Genomic DNA, 23,190 nt, shown 5'->3' with positions numbered 1-23,190 from the left:
GAATTTTGTTCCTTTATTATTGTGTTTCCAGCACCTAGTACAGTAGCAGGCAGTGGTGGACACACTGTTTTTAATTATTCAGCAGCTTACAATGCAGGTCCCTTTTACATGTGAGACACTGGGAGGCATTGGGCAGTCAGTGGTGGCTGATCCTTGTCATGGGGCATAGCCTGCTACAGGAAACACAGTAACTGATTAACCCTTGGATTTGTGATCGTGATCTAAGATGAAAGCTCTCAAGAAAAAGAGCTAAGAGGTATGAAAATAGGAAACCTAGGAGGCCCCGCCTCTGCCCAATGTCAAAAGCAGGGGTCTAGTAGATGAGCATTAAGTAGCTTGCGTAGTGTCAGGCATCTTTCTCATTTCCAATGGTTTTCTCTCTCTTCCTAAGTGATTCTTTCTAGGCATAGGTTACTCTTATTCTACTTTAATTTGGGGGGGATTTAATTTGAAGTTTTTGAATTGATACTTGAAGCACTAGTGCATGCATGGCTATAAATTCCCTCCTAAATGCAAGGCTAGCTAAGTCCCAAAAGTTTTAATAGTAGCATTTTTGTAGGCCTTTTACATGCTCAGTTAATTACTGATATATGTGGACTTTAAAACTTAACATCTGGCCAGGTGTGGTGGTGTATGAATGTAATTCCAGCACTGGGGAGGTTGAGGCAGAAGAATCAGGAGTTCAAGGTCAGCCTGGGCTTACATAGTGAAAAACCCTATCTCAAAAACTAAAAGGGGGAGGAAAAAAAACCAACCCCCCAATATCTTTTTGTTTCTATGCTCATTTGCTTCTTTTCTTACTTTCTTTTTGGATTACTCAAGCTTCTTTTATTACTCCATTTCTCAACACTATTATCTTATTCATTTACTTATTCAGATGTCATTATACTTATATCTTACTCAGATTTATTCATTTGCATTTATTTATTTACTGACTCATATATCATTATACTTATTTGTTCATTTATATTTACTTTTTTTCCATCATTGCACAATAGATTATACTATATATCCTTGGCTTATCAAAGTCTGATATTACTAGTTTTGTCCCTTCCATCAGTATATGAGCCTTGGAATATTTATGCATCACTTACTGTTCTTAACACCTGTTTTGTCATTATTGTCACACTGTTTGTAGAGTGTGGTACTGGAGATCCAACCCAGAGCATTGCATCTGCTCAGTAAGCACTCTACCACTGAGCTGCACCCCAGCCCTATTTTAGTGTTTAATTACAGACTTGTTAATCTGACAAGACTTTGATACTGTGTTACATAGTCAAGATTCATTTACTCCTCACATTTCTGCTTTCTAGTCCATCTTTGCAGTGCTTCTGTGTAGGATCATCTTTCTTTTGCCTGAAGAACTTCTTTTAGTTTGAGTCCCTTAGTGAACAAATTTGGCTTTTATTCATCTGGTAAAGGAAGCTTTTTAGTTTCATTTTCAAATGATATTTGTGTGTGATAGAACTGTAGGTTGGCAGTTGTTTGCTTGTAGCGCCCTTCATTCTGGTGATGGAGCTGGTCTTAGTCCTTTCCTCCACCCTCTGGCTGTGTTTAAAGATGTTGTTTTCTAAGTTTTACTATGATGTGCCTATGTGAGTTTTTCTTTGTGTGCCTCTTTGGGGTTCAATCCTTGTTGAGTCATGACTTGTTATCTTCAATTTTGGAAAGGTTTTTTTTTTTTTTTCAGCCCTGGGGTTTGAACACAGGATCTCACACTTGTTAGGCAGGCACCCTTACCACTTGAGCCACTCCATCAGCCTTGGAAAATTTTAACAGTTATCTTACTCTTCAAATACTTGTGAAGAGTATTTGAATACAAGGTGTGACACTAAATCATGGCAGAGGGTGGGGGGTAATTGATGTGGTTGTTCATCTCTGTGATGTTGAGGTCTATCAAAAAGATGACAGGAGTTGGAGTGGGGAGAAGACTAAGGCTTCCTTGGATGAAAGGGTGGGACCATAAAGTGTGATTATAAATTTGGTAGGAGACAGTAATGAAAGCAGTGGCTGGGGCTACCTGCATTGAGATGTACCTCCAAGGAGCAGAAAGTAAAGAGGAGCAAAGTCATGAAAGCAGAAGCACAAAGGAAGGGGGATGCTTTCCTCTCCCGGCCCTACAAGGCAGCAAGGGGACTTGCCTTGTTAGAAAATAGCTATAGCAGGTGAAATAGTATTTTTTTTTTTAAGTTAAGAGCTTTTTGAGCAGGAATTTCAAAGGCCATAGTTAAGAGGTTTGGGAAGGGAAAGGAATGAGAATTTAGATTTTAATGGAGAGAACAGCCGTATGAGATCCGTGTGATGATAGATGAGAGGAAGCCTGACGTCTGGCAGAGACAGGTTGCTACCTGCTGTTGAGCATAATGAGATTGGTGCTGATAGGTTTCTGGGATAAAGCAGCAATCAGATTTTCTCCCATGATCACCCCAGCTTCATTCAGTACAGGAGTGGATGCTTTATTGGTTCTTATAGCCTGCAGCATAGGTCGCCTGGCCAGCGAAGGATTCTCCGTGGGGACTCAGTCTGATCTAATATCTTCATCCCTGGCTCACCAAGGCTGGACATAGCAGGTTCCAATGGTTTTGAAATTTTAAAACCCATAACTAGATCCTAGGCCATGATGAATGCACCAGGTTAAATCTCAGTTGTAAGTTCCCTGGTGGCCAACTGGCCACTTAATGGCAAATTTGTCTTTACCTTCTGTTAATTTGGACTCCAACTTTACATCCTCTAGCTGTGTCATCCTTATCAATAGTGGCAACAGTCTGGCAAATTACAACTTTTGCTGTAAAGGGCCAGATAGCAAATATTTTAGGCTTGGCCAGTTGTTGATCTTCATTCCCACCTACTTTGCTGTCTATTATAGTGTGAAAACAGCCAGAAACAGAATAAATGATAGTGGCTGCACGTCAATTAAACTTTATTTACAAAGAAGGAGTGAGCTAAATTTGGTCATAAGATGTAGTTTGTCAATCCCTGGTAAGATAAAACCTCTTGGGATTTTTCTCTTTTTAAACTTGGATCACTGTCAGTCTTTTACAGTGCACTTCATAGTAAATTTTTATATGATACAGTCTTCAAATTTAGTGAAAGTTTTTCTTACAATTTTTGCAAATATGGTAACAAATGATTAAATTTGTTTTATTTGTATAGACTGAGTAATGAGTGACAATTGTATCTACCCATTCCATTAAGTCATTAAGATTATACTCTACTCTTTCTTACACTTGACCTCCTATCGTTCTTCCTCCTGTGTGCTTGACTCATGAATGGCCTACCCAGTCGACCTGGAAACTTGGAGTCAGTCATCATTCTGCCACAGTTCATTGTCAAATCCTGTTCCTTGTATTTCCTGAATTTCTTTTTGTGCTGCCCTTAGTCCTAACTCAGACCTTCCTGTGTCACCTACACCACTCCTGTGTGCTCCTGGTTGCTCTCACTCTTTCCAGTCTGATCCTTGCAGTCCGTGCTCCATCCCAACACCACACATTCCTTGCCCTCTTATGCACAATTAATCCTCTGCACGTGAGTCCATAGGTGCTTCGCAGTATTTATTACATGATTTTTCTGTGTTTTAAAACTAAACTTCTTGAGGGCAGGGCTGTGATTTATTCATTTATGTGCTTACCCTCACAGCCCCACCACTTCGCACACCTACTGCTTCTATGCAGAATTGGTAAAATTTGAATGACTGAATTTCATTTCCAGAGAAACAGTGAGCTAAATACATGTGTTTATTTTTATACCCTCAGGAAACTCCAAGGAAATGGGAATGAAGGAATGAAGAACTTGTATAAAATCATTGGGACAAAAAGAATGAGAAAGTAGATGCATGCTGAAAACACTGACACCCAGGCACCTTGGTCCCCATCTTTACCCCTGGCAGTAGGACGCTAGTGGAAGTTTTTTATTTTTTCTACAGAAACATTTTTTCCTAGAAAAACTATTTACAGATACTGTCATGTGGAGATCTCTAATGATATGACTAGCTCTCTGTGTAATTATCCACGTATTGTAATATCTAATTTTGACAGAGCTATAGTCAGTAACAAAAATCCTATTCCACTTTAAAATTTTAAATAATAGTAAAAATTAATTTCAGTTAGGCATGGTGGCACACACTTGCAATCTCAGCACTTGGGAGGCTGAGGCAGGAGGATCATGAGTTTGAGGCCATCCTGGGCTACATAGCGAGAGGTCCTGTCTCAAAAATTTTAATTTTGGGCTGGCAGAGTGTCTCAAGTAGTAGAGCACCTGGCTAGCAAATATGAGACCCTGAGTTCAAACCCCAGTACCACAAAAATAAGTAAGTAAATAAATAAATAAGTTTCTATGCAGCAGCATTCAGTATTTTGTTTGGTAATGTTGTCACCACTACCATCAATAGAATAGTTCCCTTTAATAGTCAGTCTTCTCTGGAATATGACTTAAATGGAATTCTAAAGGTCTTTCGGTCTGGCTTTGTTCACTTACCACAGTGCATTTGAGACCCATCCACGTTCAATGTGGGATAACCTTTCCTTTTTATTGCTGAGCAATATTCCATAATATCTTACCAGTTTGTTCATTCACCTGTAGAGGACAATTGGGGTTTTTTTAGCTTGGGGCAGTTTTAAATAAAGCCACTATGAATATTTGTGAACAGATTTTTGTGTGAGCGTAAGTTTTTCTCTTGAGTAAATAGAGGTAGGATTGCTAGTTCAGATGATAAGTGTATTTTTTAACTTCGTAAGAAACTGCCAATGAGCCAGGTGCAGTGGTGTGTGCATCTATAATCCCAGTCACTCTGGAGGCAGAGACTGAAGGATCTCTTGAGCCTGGGAATTCAGGGCCAGCCTTGACAGCATAGCAAGATCCTGTCTCAAAGAAAAAAAAAAAAGAGGACTGGAGGTGTGGCTCAAGCACAAAAGCACCTGCCTTGCAAGTGTGAAGCCCTGGGTTCAAACTCCAGTACTGAAAAAAAGAGAAGAGAAAAAAGAAAAGAAACTGCTAATTTGTTTTCATATAATTTTGTCTGACTACCAACAATGAAGATCAAGTTACTTTGTGTCATCAGGAGCACCTAGTTTTGTTTCTTTTAGCTGTACTGGAGTTTGAACTCAGGGCCTCAGGCTTGCTAGGCAGGTGATCTACCACTTGAGCTACTTCACCAGCCCTGTGTTTGACTTTTTTGCTAAGTTTCGTCATTTGGGGTTTTTTTTCTAGTTGACATATAAAAATTGCACATTGTATGGGTACCATGTATGTTTGAATACATGTGTACACTGTGTAATGTTCAACTCAGTAAGCATATCTGTTTCCTTAAACATGTTTCAAAGAAAACATTCAAAATCCTTCCGTAGAGCTGTAATGCACTGTGCCAGTGTCTGAGTCTGGACTCTTAAATGTTAAAATAATGTAATTTTTTTGTCTTCTCATCTATTGTGCTCCATCCATCATTTGTGGCTAGTGGCTATCTAACAGTATGAAGTGCAGATTGAGACTCAAGGTTTTGCACACAATGCCAGTTGTACACAGGGTTTGTTGAGAAGACTGTGATTTTCCCCATCAAGCTCCCTTTGCTCTTTGCAGAACTCAGTTGTGACTGTGAGCTCTGTGCTCTTCACTGTCTTCTCTTGTATCACACTGCCTTGATTACTGAAGCTGCAGAACAATATCATGAAGTTTGTTTTTTTCACTTGTTTTGGCTTTTCTAGTTCCTTTACTTCACCGTAAATGTTTGCCATTATCTACAGAAAATCCTATTGCTGTTAATTACATTGAATCTGTAGAGCAGTCTAAGGAGAATAACCTAACAATACTGAGTCTTCCAGTCTGTGAAGGAAATACCTTTCTCTTGTGTGTAGATCTTCCTTGACTTATATCATCGTTTAATAACTTTCCTTGACTTATATCATCGTTCAATAACTTTAAGTAAAGATGAGGCAGGTTGCAATTAGGGAAAGTTCGGAAGTCTTAGAAAATATGACTTACTTTTGTATTTCAGTTGAACATTCCTGTCCTTCTCTGAGCCTTCTTTTCAGTTGCCAATGTGTGCAGGTTACTACACCCTAGCTCAGGGACAACTCAGTCCAGTCCATCCTCACCTGGCCCTGGTATCACCATGGCCCTCCCCACTCATGGATTATGGGTTGGGAATCATCAGGTTCTTCCCTTCCCATAGGTTAACGTAAGTTTTTAAAGCACCTGGAAAAGAGAAGTACTCTCTGCTTCCGCCCCCACCTGGTCCCACTATGCCCCCTTTTGTAAATCCCTTCCCTGACTTGTAATAAACTACACTTATACACTCATGTCCTGCCACATCGGACACAAAGAATTTGAAAATCTTCTGACCAGAGACTACATCATTGCTGTTAGCATGGACACTAGGCATATTTTGTTAGATCTGTACCTATGGCTTATTGATTTATTGCTCAATCTAAGTTACAGTGTTTTGTTGAGGATTTTTGTGTCTATTTTCATGATTGGTACTGTTGTTCTACAATGTAGTTATTTGTGTTTTATTTATTTTTTTATTTATTTTGGTGGTACTGGCTATTTAAGTCAGGGCTTCATGCTTGCTGGGCAGGCACTTTACCACTTGAGCCACAACTCCAGTCCTTTTCACTTTGGTAATTTTTGAGTTTGGGTCTCACATTATGCCCAGGTAGGCCTGGACCTTGAGCCTTCTGCTTATACCATAGCTGGAATGAACAGGTGTGCTCCACCATGCCTGATTTATCGACTGAGATGGGATCTCGCTACCTTCAAAGTAGCCGGGATTAGAGGATTGGGCCATTGCATCTGGTTTTCTTTTTCCTCATAATGCCTTTGCCTGGTTTTGATGCTAGGGTAATACTGGACTTCCAAAATGAATGAAGAAGTGTTCCCTCCTTTTCTGTTTTCTGGTAGAATTTGCCAGTGAAACCACACCATCTGGACCAGGTGATTTTGTTTTCTTGAAAGAATTTAGACTATTAATATGACTGTCCAAATTCTTTATTTCTTTGTGACTGAATTTTGGTATTTGTGAGTTTCAAAGTATTGAGACATATCAAATTTATAACAGAATTGTGATTGGTATTCTCTTATCCTTTTAATGTGCATAAATGTCTCTTTCATTTCTGATAGTGATACTTGTGTCTTCTCTCTCATTTCTGGTAACATGCACTATGTCTTGTTTCCTTTTATCAAAGGTTTATGAATAAAGGATAGATAGAGGCTTATTGATTTTATTGATTGTTTCAAAGAACTAGCCTTTTCTGAAATTTTTTTTCTGTTTTAAATTTCACTGATTTTATACTGGGGTTTGAACTCAGAGCCTCTCCCACGTGAAGCATACCTCCAGCCTTGGTTTTCCAGGGCTTTTTTTTTTTTTTAATTCATATGTGCATACAAGGCTTGGGTCATTTCTCCCCCCTGCTCCCACCCCCTCCTTACCACCCACTCCTCCCCCTCCTTCTCCTCCCCACCTCCTCAATGCCCAGCAGAAACTATTTTGCCCTTATTTCTAATTTTGTTGTAGAGAGAGTATAAGCAATAAAAGGAAGGAACAAGGGTTTTTGCTGGTTGAGATAAGGATAGCTATACAGGGAGGTGACTCACATTGATTTCCTGTGCGTGTGTGTTACCTTCTAGGTTAATTCTTTTTGATCTCACCTTTTCTCTAGTTCCTGGTCCCCTTTTCCTATTGGCCTCAGTTGCTTTTAAGGTATCTGCTTTAGTTTCTCTGCGTTAAGGGCAACAAATGCTAGCTAGTTTTTTAGGTGTCTTACCTATCCTCACCCCTCCCTTGTATGCTCTCACTTTTATCATGTGCTAAAAGTCAAATCCCCTTGTTGTGTTTGCCCTTGATCTAATGTCCACATATGAGGGAGAACATAGGATTTTTGGTCTTTTGGGCCAAGCTAACCTCACTCAGAATGATGTTCTCCAATTCCACCCATTTACCAGCGAATGATAACATTTCATTCTTCTTCATGGCTGCATAAAATTCCATTGTGTATAGATACCACATTTTATTAATCCATTCGTCAGTGCTGGGGCCTCTTGGCTGTTTCCATAACTTGGCTATTGTGAATAGTGCCGCAATAAACATGGGTGTGCAGGTGCCTCTGGAGTAACCTGTGTTACAGTCTTTTGGGTATATCCCCAAGAGTGGTATTGCTGGATCAAATGGTAGATCAATGTCTAGCTTTTTAAGTAGCCTCCAAATTTTTTTCCAGAGTGGTTGTACTAGTTTACATTCCAACCAACAGTGTAAGAGGGTTCCTTTTTCCCTGCATCCTTGCCAACACCTGTTGGTGGTGGTGTTGCTAATAATGGCTATTCTAACAGGGGTGAGGTAGAATCTTAGTGTGGTTTTCATTTCCATTTCCTTTATTGCTAGAGATGCTGAGCATTTTTTCATGTGTTTTTTGGCTATTTGAATTTCTTCTTTTGAGGAAGTTCTGTTTAGTTCACTTGCCCATTTCTTTATTGGTTCATTAGTTTTGGGAGAATTTAGTTTTTTAAGTTCCCTAAATATTCTAGTTACCAGTCCTTTGATGTATAGCTGGCAAATATTTTCTCCCACTCTGTGGGTGTTCTCTTCAGTTTAGAGACCATTTCTTTTGATGAACAGAAGCTTTTTAGTTTTATGAGGTCCCATTTATCTATGCTGTCTCTTAGTTGCTGTGCTGCAAGGGTTTCATTGAGAAAGTGCTTACCTATACCTACTAATTCCAGAGTATTTCCTACTCTTTCCTGTATCAACTTTAGAGTTTGGGGTCTGATATTAAGATCCTTGATCCATTTTGAGTTAATCTTGGTATAGGGTGATATACACGGATCTAGTTTCAGTTTTTTGCAGACTGCTAACCAGTTTTCCCAGAAGTTTTTGTTGAATAGTCTGTCTTTTCTCCATCGTATATTTTTAGCTCCTTTGTCAAAGACAAGTTGGTTATAGTTTTGTGGCTGCATATCTGGGTCCTCTATTCTGTTCCACTGGTCTTCATGTCTGTTTTTATGCCAGTACCATGCTGTTTTTATTGCTACTGCTTTGTAATATAGTTTGAAGTCAAATATTGTGATACCTCCAGCATTGTTCTTTTGACTGAGTATTGCCTTGGCTATGCGTGGCTTCCTGTGTTTCCATATAAATTTCACAGTAGATTTTTTGGTCTCTTTAATGAATGTCATTGGAATTTTGATGGGAATTGCATTAAACATGTAGATTACTTTGGGGAGTATCGACATTTTTTACTATGTTGATTCTACCAATCCATGAGCATGGGAGATCTGTCCACTTTCTATAGTCTTCCTCAGTCTCTTTCTTCAGAAGTGTATAGTTTTCCTTGTAGAGGTCTTTCACATCTTTTGTTAGGTTTACACCTAGGTATTTGATTTTTTTTTGAGGCTATTGTAAATGGAATTGTTTTCATACATTCTTTTTCAGTTTGCTCATTGTTAGTGTATAGAAATGCTAATGATTTTTCTATGTTGATTTCATATCCTGCTACCTTGCTATAGCTATTGATGATGTCTAGAAGCTTCTGAGTAGAATTTTTTGGGTCTTTAAGGTATAGGATCATGTCATCTGCAAATAGGGATATTTTGACAGTTTCTTTACCTATTTGTATTCCTTTTATTCCTTCTTGCCTAATGCTCTGGCTAGGAATTCCAGTACTATGTTGAATAGGAGTGGAGATAGTGGGCATCCTTGTCTGGTTCCTGATTTTAGAGCGAATGGTTTCAGTTTTTCTCCGTTAAGTATAATGCTGGCTGTAGGTATGTCATATATAGCTTTTATAATGTTGAGGTACTTTCCTTCTATTCCTAGTTTTCTTAGAGCTTTTATCATGAAATGGTGTTGGATCTTATCAAAGGCTTTTTCTGCATCTATTGAGATGATCAAGTGGTTTTTGTCTTTGCTTCTGTTAATGTGGTTTATTATGTTTATTGATTTTCGTATGTTGAACCACCCCTGCATCCCTGGGATGAAGCCTACTTGGTCGTGGTGAATGATCTTTTTGATGTGTTGTTGAATTCGGTTTGCCATAATTTTGTTGAGGATTTTTGCATCAATGTTCATTAAGGAGATTGGCCTACAGTTCTCCTTTTTGGAGGTGTCTTTGCCTGGTTTTGGGATAAGTGTAATACTGGCTTCATAAAATGTGTTTGGCAGTTTTCCTTCCCTTTCTATTTCGTGGAACAGTTTAAGGAGGGTTGGTATCAGTTCTTCTTTAAAGGTCTGATAGAATTCAGCAGAGAATCCATGAGGTCCTGGGCTTTTCTTTTTGGGGAGACTCTTGATTGCTGCTTCAATTTCATTTTGTGTTATAGATCTATTCAGGTGATTAATTTCCTCTTGGTTCAGTTTTGGATGGTCATGTGTATCTAGAAATCTGTCCATTTCTTTAAGATTTTCAAGTTTATTTGAATATAGGTTCTCAAAGTAGTCTCTGATGATTTCCTGGACTTCCATGGTGTTTGTTGTTATCTCCCCTTTTGCGTTCCTGATTCTACTAATTTGGGTTTTTTTCTGTCCTCATTTTAGTCAGGTTTGCCAGGGGTCTATCCATCTTGTTTATTTTTTCAAAGAACCAACTTTTTGTTTCATTAATTCTTTGTATGGTTTTTTTGGTTTCTATTTCGTTGATTTCAGCTCTTATTTTTATTATTTCTCTCCTATTTGTTTTGGGATTTGCTTGTTCTTGTTTTGCTAGGAGTTCGAGATGTATCATTAGGTCATTGATTTGGGATCTTTCAATCTTTTTAATATATGCACTCATGGCTATAAACTTTCCTCTCAGGACTGCCTTAGCTGTGTCCCATAGGTTCCGGTCGGTTGTGTTTTCATTTTCATTGACTTCCAGGAACTTTTTAATTTCCTCTTTTATTTCATCGATGATCCATTCTTCATTAAGTAATGAGTTATTTAGTTTCCAGCTGTTTGCATATTTTTTGTCTTTACTTTTGTTGTTGAGTTCTACTTTTACTGTGTTGTGATCAGATAGTATGCACGGTATAATTTCTATTTTCTTATATTTGCTGAGGCTTGCTTTGTGCCCTAGGATATGATCTATTTTGGAGAAGGTTCCATGGGCTGCTGAGAAGAATGTATATTGTGTAGAAGTTGGATGACATGTTCTGTAGACATCAACTAGGTCCATTTGATCTATTGCATATTTTAGATCTTGGATTTCTTTATTGATTTTTTGTTTGGATGACCTATCTATTGATGATAATGGGGTGTTAAAGTCTCCCACAACCATTGTGTTGGCGTTTATATATGCTTTTAGGTCTTTCAGGGTACATTTGATGAAATTGGGTGTGTTGGCATTGGGTGCATACAGGTTGATAATTATTATTTCCTTTTGGTCTATTTCCCCTTTTATTAGTATGGAATGTCCTTCTTTATCTCGTTTGATCAATGTAGGTTTCAAGTCTACTTTGTCAGAGATAAGTATTGCTACTCCTACCTGTTTTCGGGGGCCATTGGCTTGGTAAATCTTCTTCCAGCCTTTCATCCTTAGCCTGTGCTTATTTCTGTCGGTGAGATTGGTCTCCTGTAAGCAACAAATTGTTGGATCTTCCTTTTTAATCCATTTTGTCAAGCGGTGCCTTTTGATGGGTGAATTAAGTCTGCTAACATTAAGCATTAGTACTGATAGGTATGTGGTGATTCCTTTCATTCAGTTGTCTTAGTTGTTTGAAGGTTTGATTGTGTGTACCTAAGTTGAGGTTACTCTCTGCTGTCTTGCTTTTTCTTTTCCTGTGGTTTGGTGTTGCCTGTCTTTTCATGGTTAAGTTGGGTTTCACTTTCTGTGTGCAGAATCCCTTGAAGAATCCTTTGTAGTGGTGGGTTTGTGATCACATATTGTTTTAGTTTCTGCTTATCATGGAAGACTTTTATTGCTCCATCTATTTTGAATGATAGCTTTGCTGGGTATAGTATCCTGGGGTTGAAGTTATTTTCATTCAGTGCCCGGAAGATCACACCCCATGCTCTTCTTGCTTTTAATGTTTCTGTTGAGAAGTCTGCTGTGATTTTGATGGGTTTACCTTTGTATGTTACTTGTTTTTTCTCTCTTGCAGCCTTCAATATTCTTTCCTTAGTTTCTGAACTTGTTTTAATGATGATATGTCGTGGGGTAGTTCTATTTTGATTTGGTTTGTTTGTGTCCTGGAGGCCTCTTGCATCTGTATGGGTATATCTTTCTCTAGATTTGGGAAATTTTCTGTTATTATTTTGTTAAATATATTATGCATTCCCTTCGCTTGCACCTCTTCTTTGATGCCCATGATTCTCAAGTTTGGTCTTTTGATGGAGTCGGTGAGTTCTTGCATTTTCTTTTCATAGGTCTTGAGTTGTTTAATTAATAGTTCTTCGGGTTTTCCTTTAATTACCATTTCATCTTCAAGTTCTGAGATTCTGTCTTCTGTTTGTTCTATTCTGCTGGATTGGCCTTCCGTTTTGTTTTGCAGTTCTGTTTCGTTCTTTTTTCTGAGGTTTTCCATATCCTGGCTGTTTTCCTCTTTAATGTTGTCTATTTTTTGTCCTTAGTTCATTTATCTGTTTATTCATCGTGTTCTCTCTTTCACTTTGGTGTTTATACAGTGCTTCTATGGTTTCCTTTATTTCTTCTTTTGCTTTTTCAAAATCTCTATTTTTGTTGTCTTGGAATTTCTTGAGTGTCTCCTATACATTTTGGTTGACCCTATCCAGTATCATCTCTATAAAATTCTCATTGAGTACCCGTAGTATGTCTTCTTTTAAATTATTCTTGTGGGCTTCATCGGGTCCTTTGGCATAGTTTATCTTCATTGGAGTCTGGATCTGAGTACCTGTTTTCTTTATTCCCCTCTGGTTCCTGCACTAATTTTTTGCTGTGGGGAAACTGGGTTTCCCTGTTTTTTCTGTCTTCCTGTCATTGTCTTTGGTGTTTTTACTGTCCCTGTACTTTGTGCAATTAAGTATTTTCTAGCTTGTAATAATAACAATGGTAATATTGAGAATGGAAGGGTGAGCTGAGATGGAAAGCAAGAAGTTAAAGAAATGGGAAAAACAAATACACAGACTGGAGGGAGAAAACAGAACAAGGTATCAGACAAGAAGATTTCAAATGTATAAACAGGGAGCTTTAGTGTACTAATCGACAGTAAGCTGAACAGACATTAGAAAGACAGAGAGGATTGAAAATAAAAAATAAAGGTAAGAATAAAAATAAAAAATAAGTAAATGAAAGAAAAATCTATTTATAAAAATGTATTAAGATAAGATGAAAAAATAGAAAATTTTAAAAAACCAAAAAACCTCCAAGTTCAAATGCAGTGACGTCTCAGTCTCCCATCCTGGAGTTGGTGCCTCAGATGTTGTTCTGTAGTTGTCTCATCAAAGGGGATGCATAAAGTAGAACAAAACTACACACTCACACACACACACACACACACACAAAAAGCCCCACCAAGTGTCCCCAGTTCAAATGCAATACAGTTTCAGTAAGTTTTTCAGCTTGCAGGTGTAATTTGGTTCTCTCATCAAAGGTAGGGAGACAAAGAAAAAAAAAAAAAAGTCTGGAGACAGTTCTGAGAATGGTATCTGCAGCTGTGGCTTGCCTGCCTGCTGCTGTCAGCCTGCTGTTGCTGGAGGCGTTATTTATACAGATCTCAGGGGTGAGCTTAGCCCTCACCTGGCCCTGCAGGCTTTGTTTGCTCAGAGTTCTCCTGTGCGGGGGCCTCTGCTACAGGCTTTCCCCTTTCCAAGCACTGGGAAAGGTGACACTGCACCTGTGTTGTCAGGCCTGCATGTTTATTTACAGTTCGTGTGGGAGGTGGGTCTTCCCCCCTCTCCTGTGGAGTTTTCCTCCCTCCGCCACTCTCACCAGCTTTTCCGCTCCTGGTTGCTGGTCGCACGCCCCTGGTCCCGCCAGAGCCTCTCCGCCCGCCTGGCTTGTTTATTTACAGTCCCGGGAAGGATTCCCTTCCCCCAATCTTCAGCGCTCAGGGCGCCCCACCCTCTTTTCCGCTTGTCTTATTTGTTCTTATTGCTTATTACTCAGTTTCTCTTTTTTTCCTGGGTGGAGGTCAGTCTGTCCAGGGGGCTATGCTGCTCTGGCCCAGGCTTGTCTGTGGGAGAACCGCGGTACTGCGAAGCTCACCTGGTCCTCGTCTTCCCAAGCTGTCTGGACGCCGGCGACTGGCGGCCCCGGGGGCCCTCCTGGTTTCTCCGTTTAACGTGAAGTGGAGATTCTCTGCGCCGGCTGGAGGTGTGGAGGGGTCAAAGTTATGCCTCTTCTCAGTGGTTATGCCTGCAAAGTGTGTCTCCAGCGTCTCTCCAAGATTTCACTATAGGAGGGTCGCTTTCTGCTTCCTTCCTCTAGCCACCATCTTGGAATCCCCTCCAGGGCTTTAATCTTAGTGTTGTTTCCCACCTGGCTTGCTTTAGATCTAGTTTATTTTTCTTTTAGTGGTTCTGTAAAGAAGCTTAGATTGATAATTTATTTTTTTACTATATGGTAAGAATTTTAATGCTACAAATTTTCCCCTACTACTTCAGCTGCATATCACCAATTCTGATACTTTATTTACTTCATGTTTTCTAGTTTCTTTAGGACATTTTCTTTGATCATGAAATTTTTTTAACTCTTTAATACATAAAATTTCCACATGTTTATGGGATGTCATGTGGTGTTTCAGCATATGGCTAGATTGTCAAGTGTTTAAATTAGGATAGAGATCTACTTAATTTCAAAATAGGCATTTTCTACTGCTGATTTCCAGTTTAATTCTGTTATGGTAAGAGGGCATATTTTGCATGCTTTCAGTTATTTTAAATTTGATACGATTCTGGCCCAGTGCTAGTATGTATACTTAGCAGGGATAAACCCTGGGTTCAGTCCTTAGCACCTTCCCCAACAAAGTTGTTTTGTGTTGTTAAATCTTGTTTACAATTTGGGAGGGGGTGAGAGGAGAAGAATGGGACTGGGGTTTGTGCTTGCAAAACAGGCACTCTACCACGTGAGTAATGCATCCAGTCCACTTTGTTGTGGTTATTTTGGAGCAGGGGTCTTGTGAACTGTTTGCCCAGGTTGGTGGCAAACCTCATTCTTCCTGATCTCAGCCTCAAGTAGCAAGGATTGCAGGTATACACCACAAGGCTGCAGGCCCCCACCTCTACAATGTTTATTTTTATTTACCATATTGTTTTATCTTGGTGAATTTTCATGTGTATTTGAAAAGAGCATGTTTTGTTATTTTGGGTGGAATAGTCTGTAAATGTCAGGTAGGGTTAATAGTTCTTTTCAAGCTGTCTGTGTCCTTTCTGAACTCTTGAGTATAATTTTAAGTATAGTACTGCTGTAGGCTTGTGTTTTCTGGTCAGAAGATTCCCAAGTTCTTTGTGTCTGGCATGGAAGAATCCAGGCCACGTGAATGTAGTAAGGGAAGTAATAGAGTTACGCTAAGGGAAGGCATCACAAAAAAACAGTGGTGACTCCCCCTGACCAGGCAGGATGGAGAAGCAGGAAGCAGAGAGAAAGCGCTCTGTTTCAAGGCATTTTAAACCACCAGGAACCAGTGTGAAGGAAGGGACTTGGGGAGTCCCTGGGCTGGGGTGATGGATACACTGCATACACTTGGGCTAAATCCACTCACTTCACTGGGTTGAAGTTTCCATAGATTTGCAATTGAAAAGGAGGCTGACAGTGGGTGAGGGAGGGTGTCTAATCTGAAATACCCAAGGTTAAATTGTAGAGATTTAAGTGTCCCAGTCTTCCTGTTTTCTGTCCTGCCTCAGTGATTGTAGATTTATCTCTTCTTTCAGTTCTGTTAGTTGGTGCTTCATTTATTTGGAGTTCTTGTTAAATGTGTACACATTTGGAATTTTTTTGTCTTCTTAGTTGACTATTTTGACAATGTCAGTCTTTCAGTTGGTAAGTTCAGACCCATGACAGGAAATCAATGAGTTATGGTCCTTTCCCTTTTCATCTTCCTCATATCTCATCATTTTGTTTTAAGATATAAGGTCTCACTTTGTTGCCCAGACTGGGTTCAGTTCCTGAGATCAGGCAGTCCTCCTCCTCCTTGCAGCTTCCCAAGTGCAGTGACTGCAGCTGCATGCCCACACACCACTTAACTGTTAATATAGCTATGGATGTGTTTAGTTTTAGGTATACCTTTTAATAAATTATATGTACTTTCCTGTACATAAAGGGTGCTTCCCTAAAGTAATTTTTGTTTTGTTTTTGTGATAGGTAGCTCAGGCTGGCCTTTGAACTTGTGATCCTCCTACCTCATCCTCCTGAGTGCTAAGATTACAGGCATGCACTAACATTCTCAGCTTATAAAGTTTTTTTTTTTTTTTTTTTTGTGGTACTGGAGTTTGAACTCAGGGCTTCACACTTGCTAGGCAGGCACTCTACCACTTGGCCATTCTGGTATTTTTTAAATACCGGTGCTCCTTGAGTTTCATCCCACCACTGAGAAAAAAGAAAGAAACAACGAAAACAAAAAATTTAGAGCTTATGGGACAGGAAGGGACAAGCTGGTCAGAACTTGTATAACCAAATAATATAACTTATTATAACTTATATAACCAAATAATATAACTTATTATAACTTATAACCAAATAATGAAAGGAAAGAAACAATAATCCTAGTGAAAATACTGGTAGGTTTAAAGGTATGCTAAATTTCAAGTCAATAACTAATGTGGGTGTAGGACTTTACCTTGAGTGGGGAGGGAAGATGTAATGGAAGCTTGCTGGGTAGGGACATAAGGAAGACCTGGGACAGAACTGTGGAAACAACTATAATATTTCAAGAAGTACCTGGTGACTGTGTAGACTCTTATTTCTCTGGCCTGTGGCATCCAGGTTGATTTGTCTACCTTCAATCAGCTACTTTTATTCAATGCAAAACTTAATATGTATGGACCCTGTGACTTGTCCTATGACAATACAGTGATAACTGTTATGTTGACTTACCAAGAGTAGTTTGGGCTAATGGAGTGACCCTGGTGGTAGAACGCCTGCCTAGCAAGTGTGAGGCCCTGAGTTCAAACCCAGTAATGCAAAAAATAAAAATAAAAAAGTTGTGGTGTGGTATAAGTAAAAATTGTGACGTAATTGGGAAGGTAGAGGGAGGAGGGAAGTGACAGTGTATTAAATCCTAGTCTAGGCTACCTACAAGTGACAGGTTGTCTCAAAATGATAAGCATTCTTTTTACATTTTTATTAGCATGTATTAGTTGTTCAGGGGATTCAATGAAACATTTACATACGTGCTTACAGTGTATCTTAATTATATTCACACCCTCCATCATTCTTCCTCACCCCCCCTTTCCTCTTAGAATAAGCATTTAAAAAGAAAGAAATTTGTGAGTAAATACTTAAAGAAACCCCTAAGGTGAATGGTAAGTGTTTGCCCCTGATGATGGTAACTCTGAGGATGGTAACTCAGGCTCAAAGAGCTACTGTTTTTCAGGTACTATCTGATCTTTAAAACAATATGCATTTGTCTTGAATAGAATTGAATAATCTTAACAAATGAATATACAAATCTTCTACTAAGTTCCTCAGAAAATCTTATGGTGGTAATCACAAGTACTTATTAACAATATGACAGATACCATACTAAGCTCAGTAACATGCATTATCCCCCTCTTTACACTTTCTTGGATCCAATCTTTCCTTTCACTGGTTATGAGATAACATGAAAAATGCATGGATTTTTTTTTCTGAAAGAATTTTACACGTCACTTGACACTTAGTATCTACCATGACCTGAGAAAGACACAAGACGCTCACTTCTTGGCACAAGCTGCTTATTTCCTCAAAAGAAACCTTGACAAAGATTTTATAGGCCCTGAACAATTAATTAACTTCTGTGTTTCTACTGCCCATTGTTATTTAATTTTATCATCTGGATCAGCATACTGATGTGGTTATTTTTTTCTTCTGGAAAGTTATTAAGCTGATGTATCATAACTTATGAACTTAAAGTGAAGGAAGTATGGGTGGTTTTTCTATTTTTGTTCCCTTGGAATGCATGTTAGCTGTTTTATTTTGTTCGAGGACTTCATCTCTGATTTGTCTTGACATTGGGTTTTATCTGAAATTCTACTGTCATTAAAGGGGCTTTTTCCTTTCAGAGGAATGGGTGAAAAATTATAAAAGAAGTTGTAATTGGTGCAACATAAAAAAATTAATATATCAAGCTTTATGTGTTCAGAAGTGGAAGCAACCCAGCTATATGTAGGCGGGTGAATGGATAAACAAAATATGGCATATCCATACAGTGGAATACTATTCAGCCATAAGGGGGAAGTCTTGTCACATGCTGCAGCATGCATGCGTCTTGAGAATGTTACACTAACTGAAATAAGACAGCACAAAAAGGCACCTCATAGAAACAGAATAGAATGGTCACCATTCTATTCCAGGGAAAATAGCCTACGTAATGCCAGTCTGCTTTGCTTCTGAGTTGACTTACCTACAACTATTACATGCTGTTTCATCAGATTAACTTCCTTAATTATATGTATTAAGGAAATCATCTGTTACTGAAAGGGCTGGGATGGTAATTGGATTTTATAACAGTGGGACTAAGAGCAGGTTTCTTCCAGGCTCTGGTGTTACTTTGAAAACTTATTGCTTCTTCCTGATAAAATGACATATTCATTTTTTGGATTACTGCATTGTTTTCAAGGAAAATATCCATGTGGTCTTAGATAAGTAATCAGGCATGGTTTGTCCTTGATAATTTTGCCAGTACTTCAGTTATTTCCATTGCCAAAAGCAGTGACATTTGTGCTCCTATTGGGATGGGTGCGTCTGGGAAGCTGGGGTCCCAGTTTCTCTCCATCTGCACTGATGCCCTGTGGCAGGTTGCCTTCACACTAGAGCACCAAGTGACTGTTGTTGGTTGCAATTAGAGTAAAATTCAAGTTTTTCAGCATGGCTTGAGAGCCAGGCCCTCTCCGACCGCCATGTGCCAGCCTCAGTACCTTTCTTTTGCACATTTGAGGCTCATTCCTACCTCAAGGCCTTTGTATTTGACTTTCTTTATGAGACTGGGTTCTGTCATCATCCAGGATTTTATTTAAAACTTAATTCCTGAGAGAGTTCTTCCCTGGGTATCTAGTTAGAGGAGCTCCCCCGCCAAGCCCTCTCTGTCTAGACCTGTAAGCCCCACAGTGTGGTCTTTGGATCAGAAGTGTCAATATCTCCTAGGAGAGTTTGCTTTTGTGGGAAGGGTGCAGTCTTAGGCCCCACCGCAGACCCACTGCAGCAAAATCTGCATTTTAGTTGCGCCTTTTCTTTCTTTTTTTTGTGGGACTGGGGTTTGAACGCAGGGCTTCGAGCTTGCAAAGCAGAGGCTCTACCGCTTAGCCACACCTCCAGTAAAATCTGCATTTTAATAAGTCTTCCCTAGGTGTTTACACTTCAAAATTTTCAGAAGCCCAGATCTAAAGTGTGCAGAGCCCCAATTTTTCTGAGAGACTTGTCCATCCTTGAAGGTAGGGTGGTCATTTGATTACCTGTTTATTGCTTCCCTAACTAGAACAGAATTGCCACAGGCAGCACCTTGTCTGTGGGTTCACGTCTGGAACCCCAGCACCTCGAGTGTCTGCACCACTCTTTTAAGTATTTGGTGAGTGAGAGAATAAATGAACATAATGATTACTTCGTGCTCTTTTAAATGTAAGGCTCTTGCTTCGTTGTAAAGTTGGGGTTATTATCTCAGTATTATCATTATGAAGGGGTTTAGTTCTCAAACATGAGTACTGTTAAACTAGTGAAGGTAATAGAAATCCTCTACTTATCCTTATTTCTGGGCGGTTTGTCTTCAGAAACAAAGTTTAGGTTTTATTAGAGTGTATCTCTACTGACTTAACACTTTAACGGTTACATTTGCTTTCTTTTTGGTATTTAAAAAGCACACTTCATTCAGAATTAAAATAATCTTAAAGATTATCTTTATATCCAGAGCAAATGTTGATTTGATATTTGTACCATTTTATTAAATTAGAATTTAACAATCCATTTGATTGATAAGTAAGAAAAAAGATTCTGAAAATGCTAAGTGAAATACAAACTTTGAAGTTGAACTTTAAGAACTGTTGGGACATACACCATGTCAGATTTTTACTTTGGAGATGAGATTCTAGGAAAGACCTATGGCTTCAAAATTGCCCTCCACTGAGAGATGCGTTCCCAGATTGTTTCTGCACATGTAGCCTGGTGAAACTTGCCAGCACACACTCTTCAATTTACACAGTTTGAATAAAAGACTAGGTCAGCTCACATCAATGGCTTTCAACCCGGGGCAATTTTGCCCCCAAGCAGACTTTGCAATAGCTGTATACTTTTTGGTAGTCACACCAGAGGTAGTGCTAAACCCTGTGATTCAAAGAACAGCCCCACTGCCCCAAAGGCCAGTGGCATCACTGTAGGGACTCTGGCTTACATTGGGAGAGGCCTCCTGCAGACTCTGATGCCATAGAAAAGAACGCTTGTCTCATTTTTCAGAAAAAAGAATCTGTAGAACTTTGCTGCTTCCAGATGCAGATGGGTATAATGGCATTCTTAGATATGATTATATTAGATCATTACTTTTAATCAAACGCAGTATAGAAATCCAGTGACTGGCCTCCCTCTGCAGGTAATTAGATAACATTCTCAAGTAATTTTTCATTTTTGAACATAGGGAACCTCAAATATAGGGTTACTGGTTTTCCTTATTTTACAGATGGGGTCGAGGATTTGGTCTTTTGGGTTCCATTTTTGGAAAAGATGGTGTATTAAACCAGCCAAACAGTGTCTTTGGACTTATATTTTATATACTGCAGTTATTACTTGGTAAGTATTTATACAGCAATACAAAAATAAATTTGTTATATGCCATTTAGTGCTTTGTGTCTTTGCCCTAAAGTGTGTCTTTATATATTAAATAGAAGCATATGTTAATGCTAGAACCACCAGCTGGTAGCATATTCTTGTGTTGTGAAAATGTGATTCAGAGTTTTTATCATGCTAATGTTGAGCTTGGTGTCAGTGGTGTTTAACCATGGATAGCAGCATTTCATGATGTCCCTTGAAAAAACCAGTCCCATCACGGAAATTATTACTCCAGTCTTCCTTATAAACTTGTATGTTGCAGACTCTAGCCATTTGGAGACGCCATGTAGTAAGAAGACATTAGTAGTGGACCATGCTCATAGTTCCATCACTTCCGCATCTGTTACTCGGTGTCTTCTTCCTCCTGTAGGTTAGCCAAGCTGACTCCTTAGCTGCATCCCCAGCCCTGCCTTTCACTTTTTAAACAGCTGTGTGTGAGCTCTCATTTTCAACGCAGTGCTGGCTGTCTTTTGAAATGTTGTGTTATTGTTGACCTGTGAGGTTCACACTTTTTGCCTGCATAACGCTGCAGTGATCAACTGTGTTTAAAAGTCCCTACTTTGTCTTGGAATTATTTCTACAAAATACATTTCCAGGCATGGGGTTAATGAATCAAAAAAAAAAGGATTTTTCATGGATTTTGACAGATATTACCAAGTTGCTTTCCCCCTAGTTTGGCTTCCCCAAAACTTCATCCAGCCTTCATTTTTTAAGTGTTTTCTGTCAAATTTCTAATAATTACATATTAGTAGTTATTATTTTTAGTATATCTTCATGTTTTTCTTGCCTGTTAAGTTACTGAGATCCTGGTAACAGTCCATTTTCATATTTGTTACAAATGCTACCTTTTTTAATAGAAAGTTAGTTTTGTGAATTTTTATTGTATAAGATTTTTTATTTTGTGTTTAATGCATTTTTTTTGCTTTTGCATTTCAACCATTACTATTTCATTCCATTTTTGCCATCTCTTTAATGATTTAACTCATTAAAAATATATTTAACTCTTCTATGTGAAGTTGATTTGTTATGAGGCACATTGTGAACATGAATTTTTCAGAATAATCCTGTTTGCTACTTCTGTATATATTTATCCTGCAGAAATATAAAGATGTATACACAGGATGTTTATAGCACTATCACTTAAATAGCAGGAAATTAGGGGCATCCTAGTAATAGGTAATGATTGAATAAATTAGGGCACATTCACATTAGAAAATACTAGATTAAGATACTCAGTGAAAAGGCAAATTGTGGTTTAATAGGTATAAATACATTTTGTGTATGTGTATGTAAATGTATAGAAAAGGATCTGATGGTTGGAAGGGAGGGAGAAATATCACTTTTTATTTAGTTTTTATCTATTTATTTAGATTTCTAAAGAAGAATATATAAGCCCAAATGTAAGGAAATTGTTTGTTTTCCCTTAATAGGAAAGAGCATAAGAAAAATCTCTTTGACTATATTAATTTGGGAGATAGAGGTGAAGCAATCAAATTTTGATTTATGTTAACTTGTTAATTTCATCATATGTACATATTTTAAATATGTATTTTTCCATTCATGTTTTATGAAACTTTTTTAGCCTCTTCACTTGCTTTTGTAATGTCAGCGTGTCTTTGTCATTGGAGGTGCATCCAACACATCCAAGCACACCATGTCCACTCTCTCCGAAGCTTAAGCATTAAGTTTCAATTTCCTATAGGTAGTACCTTCTACCGCTCACAAATTAAAGGTGAGCTGCTCCACAGCAAGAACTTGTCCAGTTTCCATCATTCCTCACCCCTACTAGGAGCTTGTTTTGCTGTCGCAAGTTTCTTTATACAGATACAGGAAAATGCAAATAATAATCCTAATTTTTCCTCCCTTTCTAAATATAAAAGGCACATGCTGTACACAATTCTACAGCTTGCCTTTTTTTGATTTTCTTTTTTCACTTGATTGATCTGTCTTGGTGATCTTTTTATATTGGTACATTTAGTGTCTTATTTTTTTTACAGCTGTGAAAATATTGTGATTGTAGCATCATTTATTTAAACTTAAAGTACATTTGAAATTCTTTTAGGGATTTACTTATTTACATTACAATAATACTGAACTAATAGCTCTCTAGAATGCATTCTAGGTCCTTTATTCTAGCTCATTTAATTTTCACAGCAGACTTCAGATGTTTAAAAGATGAGGACTAAGAAATAAAGAAATAATTTACTTGTGCATTTTATTTATTAATTTTTGTGGTGTTAGGGATCCAAACTAGGGCCCTTGTGCGTGCTAGGCAAGCATATGCCACTAGTTACATCCCCAGTCCACATGCATCTTTTTTTTTTTTTTT

At 38.5% G+C, this 23,190-nt stretch overlaps 1 protein-coding gene across 1 annotated transcript in view; it reads left to right on the top strand.

The window, feature by feature from the left end:
* The window catches only part of Vkorc1l1 (vitamin K epoxide reductase complex subunit 1 like 1), a 58,323-nt gene that overhangs the window by 29,971 nt on the left and 5,162 nt on the right, over positions 1-23,190 (top strand). Inside the window, exon 2 of the mRNA XM_074075797.1 lies at positions 20,713-20,822. Coding sequence (XP_073931898.1) covers positions 20,713-20,822 — 110 coding nt within the window. The remainder of the gene's footprint in view (positions 1-20,712; positions 20,823-23,190) is intronic.

Source organism: Castor canadensis, chromosome 6 (assembly GCF_047511655.1).
Source record: "Castor canadensis chromosome 6, mCasCan1.hap1v2, whole genome shotgun sequence".
Taxonomy (NCBI): Eukaryota; Metazoa; Chordata; class Mammalia; order Rodentia; family Castoridae; genus Castor; species Castor canadensis.
This window is presented reverse-complemented; position numbering and strand designations above follow the sequence as displayed.